Below are 22,178 nucleotides of genomic sequence, written 5' to 3'. Positions count from 1 at the left end.
GTGAAGAGAAGTTCTTCCATTTGTGACAGGGCAGCTCAAGTGCCAGGCCACTCTCAAATCCAGATTCATATATCTCTGTGTCTTAAACTCAGGGAGTGCTCTCACATTGTCACAAAGCTTACAATGCTCACATACAGCAATTTCAACATACTGTTTGATGGCCGCCTAATTTATTGCGTGAAATGCTGACCAATCTGGATGTTAGTCAGTCTGTTTGAGTAATGTTTAACCCGAAATAAAAAAGCTTGTCAGATAAAAAGGGTGTGAATCCTTGAATTCCTCCTTTCAAACCGTTATTTCACAGAGCTTTGAACACTTCTTTGACAAGACAGGTAATAATTGCACGGAAAGTATCAGTTAGTCCCTTTAATCCTGTCTGTACAATAAATCCCTGCGACTCTCGAGTGAACCAAATCCGAAGTTTCTGCTGCACCCTGGATTGTACTCTTGATTTTAAGAACATAAAATCATCACATCATGGAGATGGCATTTCTTGTCTCGTTTGGAGGCTCAGTCTCTTAAATGAACAAAGGGACAAATAGATTTGACTAGAGCTCCACACATTAGCACCATGGCCTCCTTCATCCCTCCGAAGGTCAACAATTTTGTCGCCTGGGATTATGTGGTCTTTGCAGCACTCTTTCTCATTTCTTCTGGCATAGGAGTCTTTTTTGCAATCACAGAGAGGAAAAAAACCACTTCCAATGACTTCTTAGTCGGCGGCAGGCAGATGACTTGTGGACCAGTAGCTCTGTCACTCACTGCTAGTTTCATGTCAGCAGTAACTGTACTGGGAACGCCAGCTGAGGTGTATCGGCATGGGGCTTCCTTCATTCTGTTCTTCCTCGCATATATGTTTGTCATCATTTGTACTTCAGAACTTTTCCTACCTGTGTTCTACAGATCTGGCATCACAAGCACTTATGAGGTAAGCACTTTTCACAAAAGTTGTTTCCATCAAGACGCGGACTTGACATTATATCTGGAAATCTGAAGGCATTGTGACAACATCAATACTGATTCTTTAAACATTCTAATCCTAAATTGCATTGCCTGCCAAGTTCAGCATGGAGGGTGTCAACCTGTCTAGATCAGCTGCCTCCAATCTGCTACCCTCCAGTTGTAGCTGGATTGCAACACACATCATCTTGGACCATTGGCCATTCTGTCTGGGGCTGGTGGGAGTTGTCAGCAGGGTATCAGATTGGCAGTGGCTGGTCTAGATTAATGTGGTATGTCAAAATCAGCACAGTGGTACCTCAGGTTAAGAACTTAATTCATTCTGGAGGTCTGTTCTTAACCTGAAAATGTTCTTAACCTGAAGCACCACTTTAGCTAATGGGGCCTCCTGCTGCTGCTGTGTCACAGGAGCACGATTTCTGTTCTCAACCTGAAGCAAAGTTCTTAACCTAAGGTACTATTTCTGGGTTAGCGGAGTCTGTAACCTGAAGCGTATGTAACCTGAGGTATCACTGTAATGACAATAAATAGGTCTGTGCTTTAGGTAACTTTAAATAGGCTTCTAGTTCTGATGAAAAACCCTTTTTTTATTGATAAAGGTTATTAAGGGTTTGTTGTGGCAATTTTATTATGGGCTGTGAGAATCCATAAAACAGCAGAATGAAAGAATAAGGAATATCCTTCAGTGAATGAATATCTTAAGATATGGCACATTAAAGAAATGGTTTTATAAACCTGGAAAGAATGAGATATGGTTATTCGCAAGATTTTTTAAAAATAAAAAATGTACACAAATAGGCCTTGCCTGGATGCCAGATCAATAATGATTCTCTTTCAGAACAGCAATTTTTGATACTTCCTGTACTATGAACATTATATAGGTTTAGTTGTTTGGAATAAAGAGATAGATAGATCTACAAAGTGTAAAATTTCTGTAGCTGAGTGTTGTGATATAGCTGACAGCTTGTATCCGTACTTAAATATGGATATGTAGTATCAGATCCTTGATATAGGGTGTAGCAAGGCTGGCTGAGGTAGACTGTGGCAGCCACCTCAGGCAGTGTCACTACAGTGCTCTGCCCGCCCCTGTTGCTGCTGCTGGAAAAGTGAGGAGACATGGCACTTCTCCTCACTTCTCAGGCACCACAGCAGGCAGCATCCACCTGCCTGCCACAAGAGAAGCAAGAAGAAGTGAACAACTCTGATAAGCAAGACTTTGGGGGGAAGGTGATTGCTACCTGTTTTGCCTCAGGCGGTGCAACACGATGGGAAAAGACAGTTTAAATATGTAGGTACAGAACTTCTGTAAAGCCAAACTAGATGTGACGTGGGATATCCATAAGAACATAAGTAAAGTCCTATTTGATGAGGCTGAAGACCGATCTAGTCTAGCATCCTGTTCTCACAATGCCAACCAGAAGCCAATGGGAAGCTCACCAGCAGAACCTGAGAAGAACAGCCCTGTCTCCTCCTGTGGTTTCCAGCAATGGATATTAAGAAGCACACTGTCTCTGATGCTGGTGCAATATTACCATTGTCACAAGTAGATGCTGATAGCCCTTATCCTCCATGAATTCACTTAATCTACTTCTAAAGCTGTCTAAAGTGGTGGCCAGTATGACATATTGTGCAAGCAAATTCCAAAACTTAACTATGCTCTGCCAAGATGTGCTTTCTTTGTCTGTCCCACATCACGTTTTAATATAAAGAGAGGGAGAAAAGCCTTTCTTTTCCCATGTTCTTATGTGCTTATCAGATAAAAGGCACACACAACATTGATACTGAAGGAATGGGTTTCTGTGTAGTAAGTTTAAAAACTGACTCAACCCCCCCCCCAAAAAAAACCCCACCATCTCCCTGATCTTTAAAGCTGGTATGTAGGGCTGTTAATCATGCATATCCCATATCACATCTACTTTGGTTGCGTTGATTTGGACATTAAATCCCTTAAGACACCATTAGAGATTTTTTTTTTTTTAAAAAAAGCAGTCCACATCCATTCAGATTAATGAACACACTTTGACATAATTGAAATATGCATTACACTGTTTTGTATATGTGTACTGTTTCATATATGATTTTGTTTATTGAGTAATATCAAATATGATTTAATACGTGTTGCATTTACTCTATTCATCATTTCTCATAGTACTTGGAGTTGAGGTTTAACAAGCCCGTTCGCATGGCTGCAACTATGATTTATATAGTGCAAACGGTAAGACATTTTACATTTCAATGAGTGGTATATGTCATGGTTTCTAAATAGAGTGGAGGTGATCTGGTATGTATGGCTCTTTTTTGCCCATCTTCCCATTTTTGTCTTTGAAACAGCTGACACAGGATGTGACTGAGAACGTTCATATGTGCATGGAGAGTGTCTCTATCTTAGATGAGGATGGGAAGTTCTTGCAATTCTGGACCCTAGGTTACTATTTGGAAATGATCATGTCCGCAATATTATTTCTCTGGGGGTTTAATGGTTTTCTTTTTAGTAGAAAGCATCATTTCAGTCTAACTCTTCCTTGTCCTCGGGTTGCCATGGAATTCTGCATACAGCAAGAAGATTTCCTCTTTCTAAATCAGAGAGTGGGCCTACTGGAACCAACTGATGGAAACTGATCAACAAGATAATCCTATTTTGCATTTATGTAGCACCTTTGGGGTGCTCAAAGTATTTTAGATGCATTAGCTTTCCAGCTGCATGTCAGGAGCAAAGGAACAGTGAACTTCCTGCCTCAAGCTAGGAAAGAACCACCGGCTCCTTCTTCCCAGGGACACAATGTATTTTGTATGGAAATTTCTGGCAGATCTCTCAAAGTTTCTGCCCAGAATGTGGAATATTCCACTGTTGTCAAAGACTACACTCATGTCCAAAAGCAGACCGTGCTTCATGCAAGCTCAATGCCAGGAGCCTGACAGACTAATGACTTTTTATTTGTTTGAAGATTCATCCTGAGGAGAAATAGTATGGCTTGCTTCAGCACAGCAGGGAACATCTGGCATTATTTGCACATTGTGTGCTATAAAGAGAACATCCTTCCCTTTTCTCCTTAGAATTGCATGGCAGCTTCTAAGAATGTTCCCTAACATTGCAATAATAGCCACTTCCTGGAAGGAATCCAAGAGTAATCTTCACAAATCACATGGGTCACAAATTGCCAGCATAGAAGGATTCTGTTGATGTCTAAGGTAGTTTGCAAAGCAAGTGCAAAGCTTAATTGACTTTACTTAGTGGATAACCAGATACAGATGTCTATTCAGGGAACTCTCTTGTTTCCCAACACAATTCCACCTTCCAAATGAATTCCATGCAACTCGATAGCACCAGCAATGCATTGAGACTTAGATGAACTGCTCACCTTACAAAACGTTTAGGTGATTGTTTGGAGAATTCTACAGAACTGTCAAATCCAGTTCAGAGCGAGGTGCTAACTTACCTGGTGTGACACTATGGGTGATACCCAATGCAGACTAGACTCACTGAAGTCCACTGATTTCAATGAGTATACTCTGAACAACACTTATGTTGGATATTTGTATCATTTAATCAGTAGCAGATGGCACAGTGGGATAATGGAGCTCACTAGACAGCTGAGTCGCAGCTTCTTAACAGGAGGAAAGGGGGAGGTGGCAAGGAGGTTGCTGCTGTGCAGATACATTGGCAGAAGCACCAAATTTGCACTGATAGTGAATTTGCCATTTACCAGAAGGGAGGGGGGCAAGATGGTAGAGAGGTCTGTGCAGTGGAAATGCATTGGCAGGATTTGATCCACTGGTGTCCTTGAACCATGATGATCTGCCTGCCACCTTGTCCTTCCCCCTTCTCCTGTCCAGTAAGCAGCAGATTTTGGAAGGTCAAGTGAGGACTGCCCCAGCTCCCACCCCATCTCCTCATGCATTTAATACTATTTCATATCACTGATTCTACAAAATGAAATGTGGTTTTGTATGCCTAGGTATGTTTCTTTAAAGACATATACTCTGAAGGTTTAAGTTAAAAGCAACTTGCAATGAATGTTGCCAGGAGTAATGGCCAAATGTTTCCCAAATTGGCATTCTGATTATGGGACTCTCTCACACCAGAAAAATGGCTGGCATCTACATGGTATGGTTTTTGACCCTAGCTAAAGACATCTCTTTCCACAAAGGCAGTTGAGGACAGTTGATCAGTGTTGCCCATTTGTAATGAGAGACCACTTTGTGTTGTTGCCTTGGTCTGCATTCAATGCTGGTTTTGATGGGTTATTGTGTTTTATAGTTTTAATAATTGTATATGTATAAACCTCCCTGAGGTGGTCAACTGAAGTGCAAGCCTAACCATGTCTACTCAGAAGCAATTCCATTTTTATCAATGGGCCTTACTCCCAAGTAAGTGGGCTAGGAATGCAGTCTTAGTTAGTCTTTAAGGAGCCACTATACCTTTTCTTCCAAATCCCTCTGAATCCTTTTAAGTGTTATTATGATCAATATTTACTTAATTTTTGATCCCACCTTTCCTGCAAGGTCCTCTCTCACCTTTCACCCTCAAAGCAGCTTTATGGAAGTGGGCTAGACTGAGTGATGGGTTACTGGCCCAGATGAGTCTGGCTCTTTAGTCACTGCTCAACACTGCAGTTCAGACTGCTGTAAATATTCATTGCTATAAGCAGAATAGTCATTTGCTCAGGTGGAATCAAATTTAGATCACTGCCACTGCAAGCAACTCACTGGCTATAGTCATATAAATTTGGGAAATGTGACGAACTGAGATGATAAAAAAAGAGTGAGAGAAGTTGTGTTAAATAACTTATCTCTGTATTCGCATGCATGCATGAATACATGCATGCATCCTTTGTGTGTGTGCATCAGTGCTGGCCGAAGTGAATATATTTATATGAATGGAACCACAGAATCTGGTGCAGCGAAGAATCCCTGTGCCCTTTGTTTTGCTTATCTATTAGCCTTGTCTCTTTTCTATGCACAGTTGTCTATTTAGAACTGGTTTAGCCAAGATTCCAGTTTGCCCTTTTCATATTCTTTCTGATCCTCTGCAGATTCTTTACACTGGAGTAGTCGTCTATGCTCCAGCCCTGGCTCTCAATCAAGGTGAGTGTCCAGGCCAGCATGCTAGAGCTTTGCCAATTGTCACAATGCAAGAACTGTAAAGCAGAAATGTGAACACCAAATGCTCTGAAAAGATCTATGTCTGCTCCTGTTACCTTCCAATTGGCAGCTCTCACCCCTTTTTCTATGCAGGATCATGTTATTTATTTGCTAGGTTTTCCTTTTGCTAAAAAGTAACCGGAGGAGATGTGCGCTGAACGTGCTACTCAAGGTCTTGGCAAAGGTCCCGGTTTAGCATAATGATCTAACACCATGTCATGTACTTTGATACTTTCTCCCTTTGCACCCTTCTGTCTTAATGTCATGTGTAATGTGAACAAGGACAAACTGATGTCCCTCGAAAGGCTATCGACTTAGGCAGTCTGACACTCCATCATTTAGCTTCTAAACCAGATTTGGTCTGTTCACCAGAGTAAGGAATTCTCTGCAAATAGTATGCATCATTCAGAGAAACAATAAAATTGAACTTCTCTTATAAAGGATGTAAAAGGAGGTAATGGAAACAGATAAATAAAAGCTGTGTCTTTCTTTATTATCTAAAATAATACATTTTAGATTTCATCGTGTCTTTAGATAAACCTTGCCTAATTTTATTTCCTTTGGTTTTGCAGTGACTGGATTTAATCTTTGGGGCTCAGTATTTGCAACAGGAATTGTTTGCACATTCTACTGTACCCTGGTATGTACTTGACATACAGTTCAACTCAAAAGCTTATATAACAAGGATTTTATAATTCGGATTCATATTTATGTTAGTGAGAAAAAAATGATCCTGTGCTTTTGTGCGCAGTAAAGGAGAACTTTTAATTTCTCATCATAATTTGTTTCAAAATACTTCGTGAAATTATCAGGGCATGGACAAGGTCTTTTGGTTCAGATAAACAAGTAAGTGATAAATTTCAATATAGCCTACAATCCCTGTATAGGGAAGACTTAATGTTTTATATATGTTGGAAGCCACCCAGAGTGGCTGGGGTAACTCAGTCGGATGGGCAGGGTACAAATAATAAAATTATTGCTATTGTTATTATTGAGTAATACACATTCTCCCATAATCAGAGGATGGATTCCTAATCACAATTTCCTGGGATTAAGGTTTGCTGAACACAGTGGCACATCTTTCTGAGTCCATAGGAATAAAATTGTGCTGTTGCTGATACAAAGAAGGTGATTCTTTCATATACCCTTATGTTGGGGGAAGAGGACATGAGTGGCCTTTCAGATGTTTTTGGATTCCTTCAGCCATAGCTGGCATGACCAAGAATGATGGGAATTGCAGCTCAAAAACATCTAGCAGACCACAGGTTATGCACCCCTGTCTTACGCAGTTGCATATAGGTAGCAATTCTCTAGAGCCCTTACCTTGGAGTAAGTCTGATGGAACAAAATAGGACTTATTTCTGAATATAATTGAACAGGTGTGTCCTTCTTGTTGATTAGCTGAACAGAATGTTATGAAAAGGTGTGAAAATCCCAAATACACATTTTTTAAACCTTCCTGAAATGGTACCTTTTGCAGCAAATAGCAGAGCCTCTTGAGAATTCAGTATCACACTAATTTCATTCTTTCCTCCCTCTCTTTCCTTACTAAATTGGTTTTCAACATGACAAGATCTTGCTAAGGTCTGAACTTTGATTGGGCTTCTTCCTGTAATAAACACAAAGTACATATATTTTCTTTCTCTTTGTCTTAGGGCGGATTAAAAGCGGTCGTTTGGACAGATGCCTTTCAACTTATTGTTATGGTGATTGGGTTTGTAACAGTATTGGTTCAAGGAACTATTAAGAATGGGGGCCTCACAAACATTTGGGAAGATGCCCAGAATGGCTCACGCCTCACTATATTTGAGTAAGCAGAATGGGTTCTCATACTCAGATCTATGGATGTGTTTGTTCCTTTGTCAATAACAGTATTGTTAAAAGTGGCCAACAAGGATGAGTCTATCATTGTCTACTGTATATGGACAGACTGGATACTGAAAGGTACTGAGGAGTGTTGTGGAGTACCTTGGGTAATAAAAACAGCTTTAAAAAGTTTAAAATGGCACAGAAAATAACAAAAAATGAACTGATGACATTCAATCATTTCTGGAAACTGCAAATAGTGTGGTCCTGTCATATCTTGAAAGGAATGCTGGTCCATAGAACAGGGGCAGCCGCACTAAAACTCATATTTAAATTATTAAAACTTCAGCACAAGGATTTCCACTTGCACAACAAGACTTCCCCTTCTCCCCCCTCCTAAATGTGTCCTGGGAGCTCTCCAGAGGAGTTTTGGGGAGAGCACAGGGTGCACACAGAGAAATGGGGGAAAAATCCCATTTCACAAGCAGAAATCCTTATGAGACATGCTAATTGGATACCGCCTTAAGTCAGGATCCAGCTCATTGTCTGTTTCATTGTGGAGATGTGTATTTCTTTTCCATTAATAATTTGAGGTATTATAGCTGGGAAAATGTTGAGTCAATTCATATTTGAAGTTCCTCCCTCAAATAATAATAATAATCAAGGAAGGGATTGTGTATGTGGATTTACAGAGACCTCACTGCTGTATTCCTAGATATAGTGATGCTTTTTCAACCGAGTTTAAGTAAAAGGGATCTAAGTATTCAAACTGTCTCCAGGATTGCAGCATCCTAAACTAACTTAAGGTGTGACGTGTGGAGGCTAAATGAGTTATCACCATTGTGTCTCATTTATGTAGCTTTGATGTTGATCCCCTGAGAAGACATACCTTTTGGACAATTGCCATAGGAGGGACATTTACCTGGTTAGGAATCTATGGAGTCAATCAGTCCACAATGCAAAGATGCATTTCCTGCAAAACCGAAAAGCATGCCAAGGCGTAAGTAGGCATTAAATTTAGTTCCAAACTGGAACATAACTAAAGAGACATACAGGCAACTGCCCATTTATGCGGAGAAGCATGCACAACTATTTCTGCAAATTTCTAAGAAAACGTATGAGGGTGGAGGGGGTGCACTCATCTTATTTACTGTACAAGATGGCCAAGGGATCTTTATTGTTGTTAACAGAATGGAACCTCGAGGCATCCTATAGTCTAAAGGCCATGGGATAGAACAGAAGTCTCTCAATACCACTCACTGTGACCCAGGAAGCACTGGGCCCCCTGTATCATGGGTGTCTCCTAAGTGCAGCCCAGTCAGTCATTCAAAAGCATGCCATGGTCAATGTGAACAAAAGCCACTGAGAGGTCCAGGAAAACCAAGAGGGTTTCACTCTCTTCATCCATTTTCCAGCACAAGTCATCCACCAAGGAGACCAAAGCTGGGTTAGAAACCAGACTGGAATTTGTATATTTTCTATGAATTAGTGTATGCCACTTGTGTACATACAGCCAACATGACTGCCACAATCTTTGAAAAAGGGGCACTCATAGTTTTTGGACACATCCTATTCTTTCTTTTAAGTAGCAAACAGGAATGACTTATTTTTTAAGACATATAACCCCTTTCTCTTTTTCTCTCTTCAGTGCACTGTATCTAAATTTACTGGGGCTGTGGGTCATCCTGACATGTGCAGTCCTTTCAGGATTGGTGATGTATTCCCATTTCCAGACCTGTGATCCTTGGACAGCTGGTTTTATTTCAGCACCAGATCAGGTACAGCAACCAATCAGATACGTAAATGCAATGTGACATTTTTAATATTGGATGTATCCGAGAATACACATCTGAATCTTGTTGTTTCCCTTACTGAAATTCACTCTTTGCTGCACTTCTAAAACTGCACTTCTAAATGTTGCTAGAGGGTCAGGCTTGGTGGTACTCTCACCAAATGAGGGCAGATACACATCATGCCAGGAAGGCTCTTAGGAGGGGTGATGCTGAAAATGGGATAGAATAATAGAATTATAGAATTGCAGAGTTGGAAGGGAACCCGAGGGTCATCTAGTCCAACCTCCTGCAATGCTCCCTCTGCTTAAAAACATTGTAATGTAATGTTTTTCACTGTTATTTGTATATCAAATGTTTTGTACCAGGTTATATTGCCTCACTGAAAAGATATTTCAGATTGGTTAAGCATCACCTCACCTCACATTATATTTAATATGGCAAACTACCTTGTGATCTTCAGATGAAGGGCATTCTAGAAATTTAATAAATAATAATACAGATAAAAACAAGAACCACTATAAACATGGGGGGGGGGACAACCATTAAATAACAATCAACATTGACAGACTCTACTTTGTAGGGTCCCCACAGAACAGCTTTTTGTGCCATAGAGGAGTGAATAAACTTTCCTAACCTTCCTTCCTTTCTTTTCTGCCATCCAGCTAATGCCGTATTTTGTTATGATCATCTTTTCCACAACCCCTGGACTACCAGGATTATTTGTTGCATGTGCCTTCAGTGGAACATTAAGGTCTGTGTTTTAACTGGGTTGCCTCTATTCACATTTTATCTGCTGCACTCGGTTTTAATGGAGGCAAACCAAGCAGAGCATCGCACAGGGGTTTAGTGTTGGTGGGGCTGCTGCTCTCGAATCTGCCGCATCATTTCTCTCACTCTGCCAACTCCGTCCCTGCAATGAAATGCTGCAGTGCTTTGTCTTCTCGTATGCAATCCAGCACAGAGCTTGTCATGTGCTCTGGCAAGCAGATTTTCACATATTTTTTCTCATCCTATCAACAAACCACAATATGATCTCTTAGGTGCCAAACTATCAAACAGTGATTTTCATATTAAAAGAACCTCCGGTGTCAGGAAACATAGATGAGCATGCACAAAAGTTAAGCTGGCAATGGGAAAATATGTCACTCCTACTTCCCTGTCTATTTCTGGTGGAAGATACTGTGTCAGTCAGGTGTTTGTGAAGAGTAAAAATCAGACAAGAGCTGGAGACAATAGGTACCTGTCTGAATAGGCTGGCAGGGGAGGTGGGGGTAGATTGGAGTTGTCAACCTTGTGCCCTCTGAGTTGATGTATTTTTTTATTTTTAGGTGTGTGTGTGTGTGTCGGGGGAATCATGGTGAAGTGATTGTGTTGATGCTCCCCATTCTGTTTCATGTAGAATGACATCTTATCATACCACTAAAAAGGCTTTCAAGCAGAGGTGATGTAAAATTGCAACCTGCATATTAAGCTCTCCTCTCACACAGACATTCCTAGTTTTCAGAGTTGTGTAACTCAGGATTGTTAATATCCAAACCAGCATACTTCATAGCAGTGCAACCCACTCTGGGACCTGTAGCTAAATGTGCTCCCACAGGAAGTAGTGATGGCCATCAACTTGGATGGCTTTGAAAGAGGGTTAGAGAAATTCAACGAGGCCATCAGTGGCTACTAACCACAATATCCATGTTATATGTTCATTATCTGAGGCAGTGTGCCTCTGAATGGCAGAATCACAAGTGGGGAGAGTGCTGTTGTGCTCAGGTCCTGCTTTCAGGCTTCACATAGGCATCTGATTGGCCACTGTGAAAACAGGATGTTGGACTGGAGAGGCCATTGGTAGCTCTCCTCATGTTCTTTTGTGGTTGTGATGCAGCCGAAGTCCTCACAATGTGTGTTTTCACTTTCACAGCACTGTGGCTGCAAGTATAAATGCTCTGGCAACTGTCACATTTGAAGATTTTGTCAAGCACTGCTTACCAAACCTCTCTGAACATACGAGCACTTGGGTCAGCAAAGGCTTATGTAGGTACAGTAAATGGATTTGATTCTTCTGAACTCTAAGACCACAAATATGCTACTAGATCTAGTGGGCAAAGCGCTCCTCTTACTAAAATTAACAGGTCATTTGCATGATTCCAATATATTAGTGGTCAGGGATTGTGGGAATTGTAGTCCGAAAACAGCTGGAGACCCATGTTTGGGAAACCCCGGTTAGAAGAAAGGTGAATAAGAAGCGACATTGATAGAAGTTTATAAAATTATGCATGGCATGTGGAAAGCGGATGGAGAAAACACTACAACTCAAGAACATCCAATGAAGCTGAATGCTCAGGGCAGATAAAAGAAAGTACTTCCTTGCACAGTGCATAAACTATGGCACTCTCTCCCACAGGAGACCTAGATGACTTTAAAAGAGGATTAGACAAATTCATGGAGAAGAGAGCTATCAATGGCTACTAACCATGATGGTTATACCTCCATAGTTGAAGGAAGCAATGCTTCTGAATACCAGTTGCTAGAAACCACAGGGAGTGAGAGTGCTCTTGTGCTCAAATCCTGCCTACAGGTTTCCTAGAGGCACCTGGTTACTGTGAGAACAGGATGCTGGGTCTTGTACCTGATCCAGCAGGCTCTTCTTATGCTCTTATATTCTTGACCAGGGGGAGGGGGGACCCATTCCTCATTTGCAAAAGTTAATTAATTTACACATGACTTAATTGGCCATTGGCCGGCCTTGAAAGTGAACTGAGACAAGCAAAGAAGCAAACCCAATAGACCAAATTAAAAAATAAAGAAATGTCTGGCCTGATGCCAGTGCAACCAACATAAGATTAGGCTAATAAGATGGCTGAACTTTTTATCCCATGGTACATTTAAAGATCTGTGCTCCACTGCTACATGGTGTCCGTGCTGCTTCTGTCAAAGCAGCAGATGAAAGGAAGCACAACTTGATGGCATAGCTCATCCTTTGTATTTAGAAGGTCTGGGTTTCTATCCCTATCATGTCCAATTAAAAATATTTCCAACTGTACCTTTGGGAAGATCTTGGAGAGGCATTGTTAAGTAGGAATAGATGGTCCTGAGCTATACAAACTAAAGATCTGTTTATGTTCTATAAGTAGCTCAGAGCAACCTTCATCTATTGCATCTGACTGGGACCCCCTAGGTGTTGTCAGAGCCATGTTTCCATCAGCTCCAGACAGCCTGGCTAATGGTCAAGGATGGTGGAAGTTATTGCCAGCAGCATCTAGAGGGCCCGTCCTTGATCTTGCACAGCAGTTTTCAGCACTGCATTGTGCTGATCTGAAATTCATACCATGAAAAATCTGTCACACAGTCAAAGAGCTACTCAACGGTCTCTGAATTCGATAGGATGTGGTTTTGTTCATATTAAGCTTCAGCTTTCCATACAGATGTTATTGACACTGTGAGATGTTAAGAGCTTTAAGAAGAATACAGATTATCTTTTTCTATAAAGATGAGGATAAGAACGTTTATACACACTCAGAATTAAGCTGCAGAATTAACCGCGTTGGCTTCTAACTATGAATAATTGAAGTTTGAAGGTTTTTATTCCCCATGTTCTAAAAATGTCATAGATGACTTGTCTGGAAGAGAATTCCAAGCAAAGGGCAACCTTCAGTACTGACACCAGTAAGCAGTGTAAGCAAATGAATAGACCCCCAAATGGGCATATATCAGATTGCAGAACACAGGTTCAGAATCATGGAGATCTTTCACGGGTTAAAAATCTCACAAGAGTGATCTAAATGTTCGAGGCCATAGCTGATGATGGTGCACAACTCTTTTTCAGGCATAGTATTTGGAGTGATATGTACTTCCATGGCCGTAGCAGCATCGTTCATGGGTCCTGTTGTGCAGGTAACTACATATTTTAAGATGGTTGGTATGAACTGGAGCCCCTGTGTGTATCAGGAATTTGTGTTCTCTCCCATGAGAAGTGACAATCCAGCACCTTTAGTACACAAAGTTTGTCTGGCCACAGAAGAGACCAGAGAGCTCCAGCCCAAAGGGAACTCCACATACCCATGGGTCTGCTGCTACTAGGAACCCCTGCCCACATTCTTTTCTGCATTAATTCTTTTCCTTGTGTGGATAAGCAGGATGAAATATCACTCTTCTATTTGGTCAAAACTAAGATCCAGTCTTTTTCTTAGTCTGAATATGTTGAAACAAAATGGGATCCTTGGAGATATGAGCAAATACCCAGTCCAGCAACCCTCGTGTGTAACAATGGGCTGGATTTTCCAGCTGGATTTTCAACTTGTAGGGTCTGCCCTTGAACAAGCAAACTGTTGGCATTGCAAGTTAGACCCTGGGGAGTGCTCTCCCTCATGTCCATCAGAGGGCCTCCTCAATGCACACAGGATCTTCAGAAATATTATTTTTACATGCTTTCAGGCATGTGTCTAGGTCTCGAGGAACATGCTATTAGAACTGCTAGCCAATTAAGGAAATTATTAGTTGCTTAATGATATAATTGATTGATTAAATCATTGCATGTGATTTCTTAAATTTTGATCTATTGATTAAATGTTGCATATGAAGGAGAGGGAGAAATCATGCTTCTTTTGTTTTAGATGAATGGTGGCAGACCTGTGACTCACAGACATTGCTGGACTTCAACACCCATCAGCTTCAACCAGCAAAGTCAACAGTTAGGGATGATGGGAATTGTATTTCCACATCTGGAGAGCCACAGGTGGAGAATATTTTTCAGCATAAAGGCTGCATTCTCTCTTGGGGCTGCAGGAGTAGTGGGTGGGGCCAAAGCCACACACTCCTCTTCCATCCATCCACACTGATTCTTATATCAAGAATACATTAGGGGCACCTATTTAGTTGAGGGTGGAATGCGCTGCCATAATGTATTGATTCAAAAAGCTAATTCCCCTTCCATACCTTACTATTTATAGAGGAAATATAAGAACTCCTTTTTTAAAACTTGTAAACAGATTTATTTATTTTTTTAACTCTGTCAAGAAATGGCACACAAAGAAGAAATAGAAAAAGCATGTTCTCTGAGATAAGAAATTGAAAGAACCATTATAGAAGGATGCTGCAGAGACACTTGATGACAATAAATAGCTTTCTAAAGCATCTTTTGTGCTTCCTTTCAACAGGCTTCACTTAGCATTCATGGGATGTGCGGGGGACCTATGCTGGGATTATTTACACTAGGGATCATTTTCCCCTGTACCAACTGGAAAGTAAGTAATAAGAATCACATTTTCAAGACAGCTCATTTCACTTACATATTTGTTCTTGCCAATCAATCAACCAATTAAAGCAATTTTTACTGCACTCTTCAGTGAAAACTCTCCCAGGGCATCTTACAGCAATCAGTCATGAGATAGTTTGTGCCCTCAGGTTGGCAATCTAAAAGACATAAAACACAAAATGGAAAAGGGATTGAGAGGGAAGAGGCAGGAAAAGAAGAGGCCAATTTAGGCATTAGATCTTAGTTTGAAAGTTCTTACAGTGACCAGCTGGATTAGAATCAGAGGAAGCCAAAAGGTGGTCTATCTGTGGCATTACTTTCCATTTCTCTCTGTGTTGCAACCTGACAGAATGCTTGCTGCTGGGTGATAGATGATGGAAGGAGCAGCCGGATGGAGCTGGATTTGCAGCAGAGCTGCTTCCTTACTAATACTCCGCTGCATCCTGGTGGAGTGGCTGTTGCTGGAGAAGAAGGAGAGGAAAAGCTTGGTGGAGATGGTTTCTGAGTAACACTGACTGATTGGCCTGCTGTTATTCCTGGTTTTAGTGCTGGTGCAAAACCTAGCAAACACTGCATATGAAAAAAACATACAATAACCTGGTTCTCATTTAGTTTCCCCCCATAAACACATCATTTCACCAAGCAGGCCACTGAGAGGGGTAATTCTGTATGGTTAAGGTTTGTAGTACTTCCTGTATATTAGCCATGGGGGAATGTCAAGCCTGTGGCTCATATTAGCACTAGTTGGGGACCTAATCTGGCTGTATTCCCCAAGCCACACCAACCTGTGTCCCATGTGGGATAGGGAGCCTTCAAATGCAATCCCACTTCTTTGAAAGCAGGGCTTGCTATTATTGCTGATCATCTGATGGACATTGATAACAAGCCCTGCTGTGATCAGCTGCACTGGGGATTTCAGGAACTCCCTAGTGCAGCCAGGCTTGATGGCAGCACTGATCTGTTCATCTGTGCTGACAGTAAGGCCTGCAGGAGTCAGTTATGTTTGTAAGTTCCTGATTGTGAGCTTCCAAGGCAGCCAATTCCTGGTAAAAGTATAGGATTACATGCCCCACTTTGGGCAGGTATCTTCTTTTGCAGCCCAGCCCAAGTTCAAGCTGAGCTGCAAAGGAAAAGGAAAGAACTGGAAGTGCAATTAGAGGGTACTCCCAATTCTTTCCTTTGAATTTGGGTTATTTGATATCATCCATGACCCATGGAGGGTTTAGGATTTGGTCTATTTCCCATTGTGATATGGAGATGACACTAAAAATGTGCTCCAGAGATGAGCAACCCCTTTTCCAGCTGGTAATGCTGGCAAGCACTTTACCCTGTGACTCTCCAATAATACTGTGTATGTCTAATTTTCTTTTGTGATTTAAGGGAGCTTTGGGAGGTCTCCTTACTGGAATCACCTTGGCATTTTGGGTTGGCTTTGGAGCTTTTGTGTACCCTGCTCCAGCTGCAAAGGCCCTTCCATTATACCTCTCCACAGCTGAGTGCATTGTCAATAATACAGAGACTATACCCACTATGTTCCCTACCTCATCTCCCATCAGGTAAGATTCTCTCTCAGCTGCTCTTCTTCCAAGCTACAATATGGAGACAACTGTGATTAGCAGTAGTTTTTAAGCAAATGTGGTTGGCTACAGAATAGTTTATCATATTTTTCGCCCTATAGGAAACACCTTTTCACCTCCAAAAATGAAGGGGAAATGTGTGTGCGTCCTATGGGGCGAATACAGGCTTCAGGAAGCTCTGCGCAACACTCCGGAGCTCGGCGTGAAGCCGCGCCGGGCTCCGGAGGGTTGCGCAGACCTGCCTGCATTCCGAAGCCTCGGGCGAGCGAAAGAGCGCGCCCGGGCTTCGCACAGCTGTCCGCAAGCCTGGGGAGACGGGCGCGGCTCCCTAGGCTTGCGGATAGCAGGCTGTTCTGGGGGCTGGGGTCGGGGGAAGCTCGTGCTTCCCCCGCGCCAGCCCCGTGCCTGGGGGGGGGGAATAAATTTTTTTCTTTACCCCCCCAAAAAAACTAGGTGCGTCCTATAGGGCGGTGCGTCCTATGGGGCGAAAAATACGGTAATTAGAAAGTGCAACTCTTCCCTTTGCTACTATTTTGTTGGGCTCAATCCCCAGCTATATTAAAATCCTGGATTTCTCAATTTTTTTCAATGAGCAGCACTGGGGACATTTACAAAATGCCATCGAGTTTTTATGGGGCTATTTGGATCATCTTCCCACCCCACGAATTATGGTGGGTTGTTTTTGTTTTGCCCCATAATGATTGTTTTGCCCCATAATGATTGTCCATACTTCTGTAAAACATGGGCTTCTGCTGAGTCTTCTGCCCTTGCCTGTGAGTGTTGCACAATGGTGGTCATTCTTCTCTGGAGCTAGGAATTAGAAGTTATGATAAATTAACCAATTCTTGCTCAAAGTGGTCATATATATTGACTGACCCTCAAATTTATCATCCTAGGCCACATCTGGCAGAGACGTGGTATTCTCTCTCCTATCTTTACTATAGTGCTGTTGGGTGTCTTGGATGTATTGCTGCGGGGCTTCTGATCAGTTTGGTTACAGGTCAGTTCTTTACTGGTTTTTGTGGTCCGGACTCTGACATTGTTTTTTTCTACAAAATTGATACTAGCTTTCAAATAATAATAATAATAATAATAATAATAATAATAATAATAATAATTTATTTGTATCCTGCCCTCCCTGACCGAGGCCAGGCTCAGAGTGGCTAACATCATAAAAACAACACAATAAGCATAAAAACAGACATCAATTAATTAAAATATATCTTAAAATTAATTCAGACAAGTTAAAATGCGGCCAGCTGGCAAGTATCAGGGTGGAATTGAGAGTGGTTAATAATTGCCAGGACCAACAGAGATAATAATTGCCAGGACTAACAGGACCAGCAGAGATAATAATTGCCAGGACCAATAATTGCCAGGACCAACAGAACCAACAGAGATAATAATTGCCAGGACCCAACCCAACAGGACCAGCAGAGGCTTGACAACCATATGTCAGGAGTGCTCTGATGGTGTTTCCTGCTTGGCAGGGGGTTGGACTCGATGGCCCTTGTGGTCTCTTCCAACTCTATGATTCTATGATTCTAACTGTTTCCACTGATCATACAAGGACCTGAAAGCGGGTTGGGGCCTCCTTTAGGCTTGATTTATACAAAGGAAAGTTCACCTTCTCACCCCTTGCTTTTTCCTGTAAGACCTATTGCAGTCGTTAAGAGTCGTCAACAGGCTCATCACAGCTATCTGCCAATCACCCATTCCCACCACCCTTCTGAGTAATACCCCTCCCCACCTTCTCACTATATAGAAGGGTCTGGTGACTTCTGTTTCAGTGTATCTGAAGAAGTGTGCATGCACACGAAAGCTCATACCTAGAACTAACTTAGTTGGTCTTTAAGGTGCTACTGGAAGGAATTTTTTTATTTTGTTTTATACAAAGGAAAGTAAGTCAAACTGCATCCTGTCCCAAGGCCTGGTGTAACAGTGTCATCTTGCAGGTCCTGCAGAAAGATGTCAAATCCTGCAGGGCCTGGCCTCTTGTGGGAGGCCTGGTCTCTAGTCAAGGCCAGTCTAATTTCCCTGAGGCCCGGGATCTTCAAGGTGTTGTTAGCAGACCATAAGGTCCTCTGCTGTGGGGCATACCAGAAGAGGTGGTCCCGTAAGTACTAGGGTGCACTTTGAAGTGCACAGGATGACTGATTTGCATTTAAGTGAGCTGTATGTTCTCAAGGCTGATTCAACTTTCAGTCTGAGCTTCAGTTTCTCAGAACTCATTTTTTGGGTGAGATTTTTTTTGACATTTTTCATTTTCTTGTTCTCCTAGAAAATGAAGGCGACTTTGCAGAATTTTATCTGAATATTCTCCATCATTTGTGTGTGAGGGGGATGGCCACTATTCCCTCACCCACCCATCTACCCACATAGTGTACTAAAAAGTCCAAGATATGATAATGCAAAATGGTGGCCAGGTAGACAATGTCATTGCTGATGCTGCTGATACCAAACATCCTGCCCATACTTCCACCATGGCTACTAGGCTGTGGATGTGGTGGCAGCTCTGCAGAGTCTCATGGGCACAGGTTGGGGATAAGGATCTTGGCTCTTCTCTAGCATTTTGTTAGCCTTTTTCTGGAAATCAGCAATATTTCCAATTATCAAAGAATGGCTGATCAAGCTAAAAGAGGCAGTTGAAACTGACAAGTTGATAAGCACATTTGTATTGATCTCTGTGTTTTAACAGATTATTATGTAGCTGCAGAGGAACCTTGAGGTTTAACGGCAGAATGCAAATTCTATAAATAAGGTTCATTACAAAAACAAAACAAAACAAACCCACCCCAATCCAAATTCCTAGTTGAACTGGGGGAACATGGACTCTCTTCATTTTGTGCTAGACTAGTCAGTGTGGTTATAAAAGAATAGATCTATGTTTTGTTTCGTATTATCAATGTTTTGCATAGAATATTATTATACAAAATAAACAACAGCATTTTGACTATTACTTTGACTATAACTTTCTTCTGCCAAGGTCCAAATAAAGGAGAAGATATCAAGCCACTCTTAATTCGTCCTGTCTGCAACCTCTTTTGCTTCTGGTCTCATAAATGCAAACACTTGTGCTGGTGTGGAGTGGACCATGATGACAGCAAAGCACTTCACGTGAGACTCTTTCCTTATAAGCCTCCCATATTTCTTGCGATTTCTGGACTCTGGACTCCATTAAACCCACAAGCCCATTTAGGTTGAGTGCATTATCATAATATGTGCTTCCAAACCTGATAACAGAACTTATATTTTTTAAGCCACCTGTATAGCAGATCAATTCGCCATCATGAGAAACTTGTACAGTGGGTTGGTTAACACAATCAGCCGGGAGCCAGCACTAATTGAAATGCACATTTCATGGTAATATGGCCAATATGGTCCAGTATGCTGCTCTTCCGAACGGAAATATCTAAGAGGCAGGTTTCTGAAGGGATACTAGATTGAGGATTGTGTTGTCAGCTGCTTGCTGCTGAAACAAACACCATTAGAGTAACCCCCCAATAGCAGTTGAGTATTTAATGCAATTTGGTTGCTGATGGAAGAGACAATTTTCAAACACTCCCATAGTTCCAGAGTTAACAGGAAAGGACATATTGTTCTATAATTATGTTGGACAGCAACATCAGTTTTCCAACCAGTATAGGACTGGGGCTTTTTTTTTCAGCTAGAACTCATCAGAACTGAGTTTTATCACCTCTTTTTCTAGAAAAAAATGGCCTGTATATGATGATTCATATACAAGCATAAATTTACACCACCTGTTACTCATCTGTTACTCATAAAACACTTAAAATAACATATAATCGAAAAAAGCTAAGCTTTGTTTTTATTTTATTTTTTGTAAATTGCAATTGCTAATGCATATGATCGTCATGGAATATACAATATTCATAGAATATTTCAGTCATGTTACTTTAACTATATTTCTAGAAATAGGGGTTGGTGTATGTCATCTATAACCCCCCCCCCAAAAAAAAGACTTTTGGCACAAGCCATATCTAGAAAAGCTTTATCCCAAATATTTATTTGTGGTTCTTAAATGTGTAGTTCTTTATGAAAGCCAATGCAACCAGTTCATTTATATGCCAGAAAAGGAACTCACTTGCATCAGTCCACCCTCCCAGGTTTCACTCACATCCCTCTCAGTTTCCATAGCTGCTCCCTCTACAGCTTCCCAATCCTTGTCTGACAGTTTATGACCTTTTTGTATGTATAAGGATCCCTCCAGATGAGCTATTTATTCATCGTTCATTCTGATTTGTTTATGGGGTGTGTGTGTGCATAACAATGGCCATTCATCCTGCATTTGTCCTTATTTGCAAATTCATCATTTGTTCATCCCAGAGCATTTCCCCATTACTTTCCAAACCACAAAAAACTCATGTGTGTTTTAAGTGGATTTGTTGTTCTAGAGTGCTATAGAATCATAGAATTGTAGGGTTGGAAGGGACCAATATGGGGATTGAGCATAAGAGTCTCAGACTCTACCATCTGAGCTATTTAGCTTCCTAATAATCCACTTTAAATGTGCAAACCTAAAGTTCTGGTATGTACTTGTATACTCATATTCATATGCGGTTGGGGCCATTACAAGCGGGAATGGAAACTAATCCACTTCTTGACTTAACTGTCCTTCCTTCTTCTTCTTTTTACATTATTTCTCAGGAGGGATCAGAAGATGATCTGCATAAAGGTCTTGGAAAGAAGGCAGAAGCAAATGATGCCCTTGCAAATGGATTCAATAAAGAAATGCTGGGTCACTTACCTGGTTACAACCCAAGTGAAAAATCCTACACTAATACAAGCATAGAGACGGAATCTTACTTTTAGGATGTACAAGGAAAAGGTCATCCTGCTAACAACAGGAATGGTATGGAATTGCCCAAACTTTAGGAAAACAAATCAGTGGCACTACAAGTAGCCGAGGAGGCATTTAATTATAATTTAGAGGGTTAGCAGGTGCATTTATTTTTATTTTCAGAAGTCATTTTATAACATGGATTTTTTTTCTAAGACTCAGTGGTGGTGAATGTGGCGAGAGAAAATATGCAAAGTGTGTTTTTCAGGAAGAATTTAGAGTGTTAACTGCACGCTCCAAAGTTTTTTTTTATTTTAATCGCTTTGTATTTTTCGCCGGTGCAACTTGGGTATTCATCTCCCATTGATCCTAACATGGAATTCTAAAATATAAACTATGCTACAGATGCATATTCCCTGACCACTGCAGTGTCATTGTAGAGTTTTTCCTCTGGAGTACCATAGGTTGCTTAATAAAGTACTTACAGAATTTGGTGTGATTTAAAATTCATTATGGATTTTCCCATTATGGCTGATCAGAGAAGCTGTGAAAAGATCTTCAATGACTGAGCTCTTTGGCAACATTGTTTGTTTCAGGGGGGAAGGGGTGACCTGATTATTCTATGTACCCATTTATTAGTACTCCTGCTGTGCGAATGCTCAGTAATGCTGTGAGAGGTTGTACTGAGAATCCTAAAAGCAGTGGCAAAGCTCTGCAGGGAAACTTTGAAATGTCCCCTTTCACCATACAGGAAACCATACAGGATGCCATACAGGAAACAATGGTTCTATATTTCTGTTGTTAGACCTCAGACTCTGAGCAGCTGACAGGTCTCTGATGCAGAGAGGGAGGAA

At 41.3% G+C, this 22,178-nt stretch overlaps 1 protein-coding gene across 1 annotated transcript; it reads left to right on the top strand.

Moving 5' to 3' along the window:
• The first annotated feature begins 293 nt into the window (after positions 1-293).
• On the top strand, positions 294-21,813 carry SLC5A12 (solute carrier family 5 member 12). Its single transcript, XM_081835110.1, has 15 exons — positions 294-928; positions 3,110-3,175; positions 5,994-6,045; positions 6,675-6,742; positions 7,758-7,912; positions 8,768-8,908; positions 9,557-9,686; positions 10,364-10,452; positions 11,614-11,726; positions 13,519-13,586; positions 14,849-14,935; positions 16,327-16,502; positions 17,420-17,523; positions 19,510-19,640; positions 21,192-21,813. Exons 1-15 carry the CDS (start codon positions 572-574, stop codon positions 21,354-21,356), a joined length of 1,902 nt encoding a protein of 633 aa, XP_081691236.1. The 5' UTR covers positions 294-571; the 3' UTR covers positions 21,357-21,813.
• Positions 21,814-22,178: the final 365 nt, after the last annotated feature.

Source organism: Podarcis erhardii (genome assembly GCF_964252035.2).
Source record: "Podarcis erhardii genome assembly, chromosome: 1".
NCBI lineage: Eukaryota > Metazoa > Chordata > Lepidosauria > Squamata > Lacertidae > Podarcis > Podarcis erhardii.
Note: the sequence above shows the minus strand (reverse complement) of the source record. Positions and strands in the feature narration are given on the sequence as shown.

What these genes read in the sequence shown, in the direction of transcription:
- SLC5A12 (XM_081835110.1), top strand. Translation starts at nt 572, where the DNA reads ATGGCCTCCTTCATCCCTCCGAAGGTCAACAATTTTGTCGCCTGGGAT. An exon ending in TGATTTATATAGTGCAAACG is followed by an intron (nt 3,176 to 5,993) that starts GTAAGACATTTT and finishes GATCCTCTGCAG; the next exon opens with ATTCTTTACACTGGAGTAGT. An exon ending in TCACGCCTCACTATATTTGA is followed by an intron (nt 7,913 to 8,767) that starts GTAAGCAGAATG and finishes TCATTTATGTAG; the next exon opens with CTTTGATGTTGATCCCCTGA.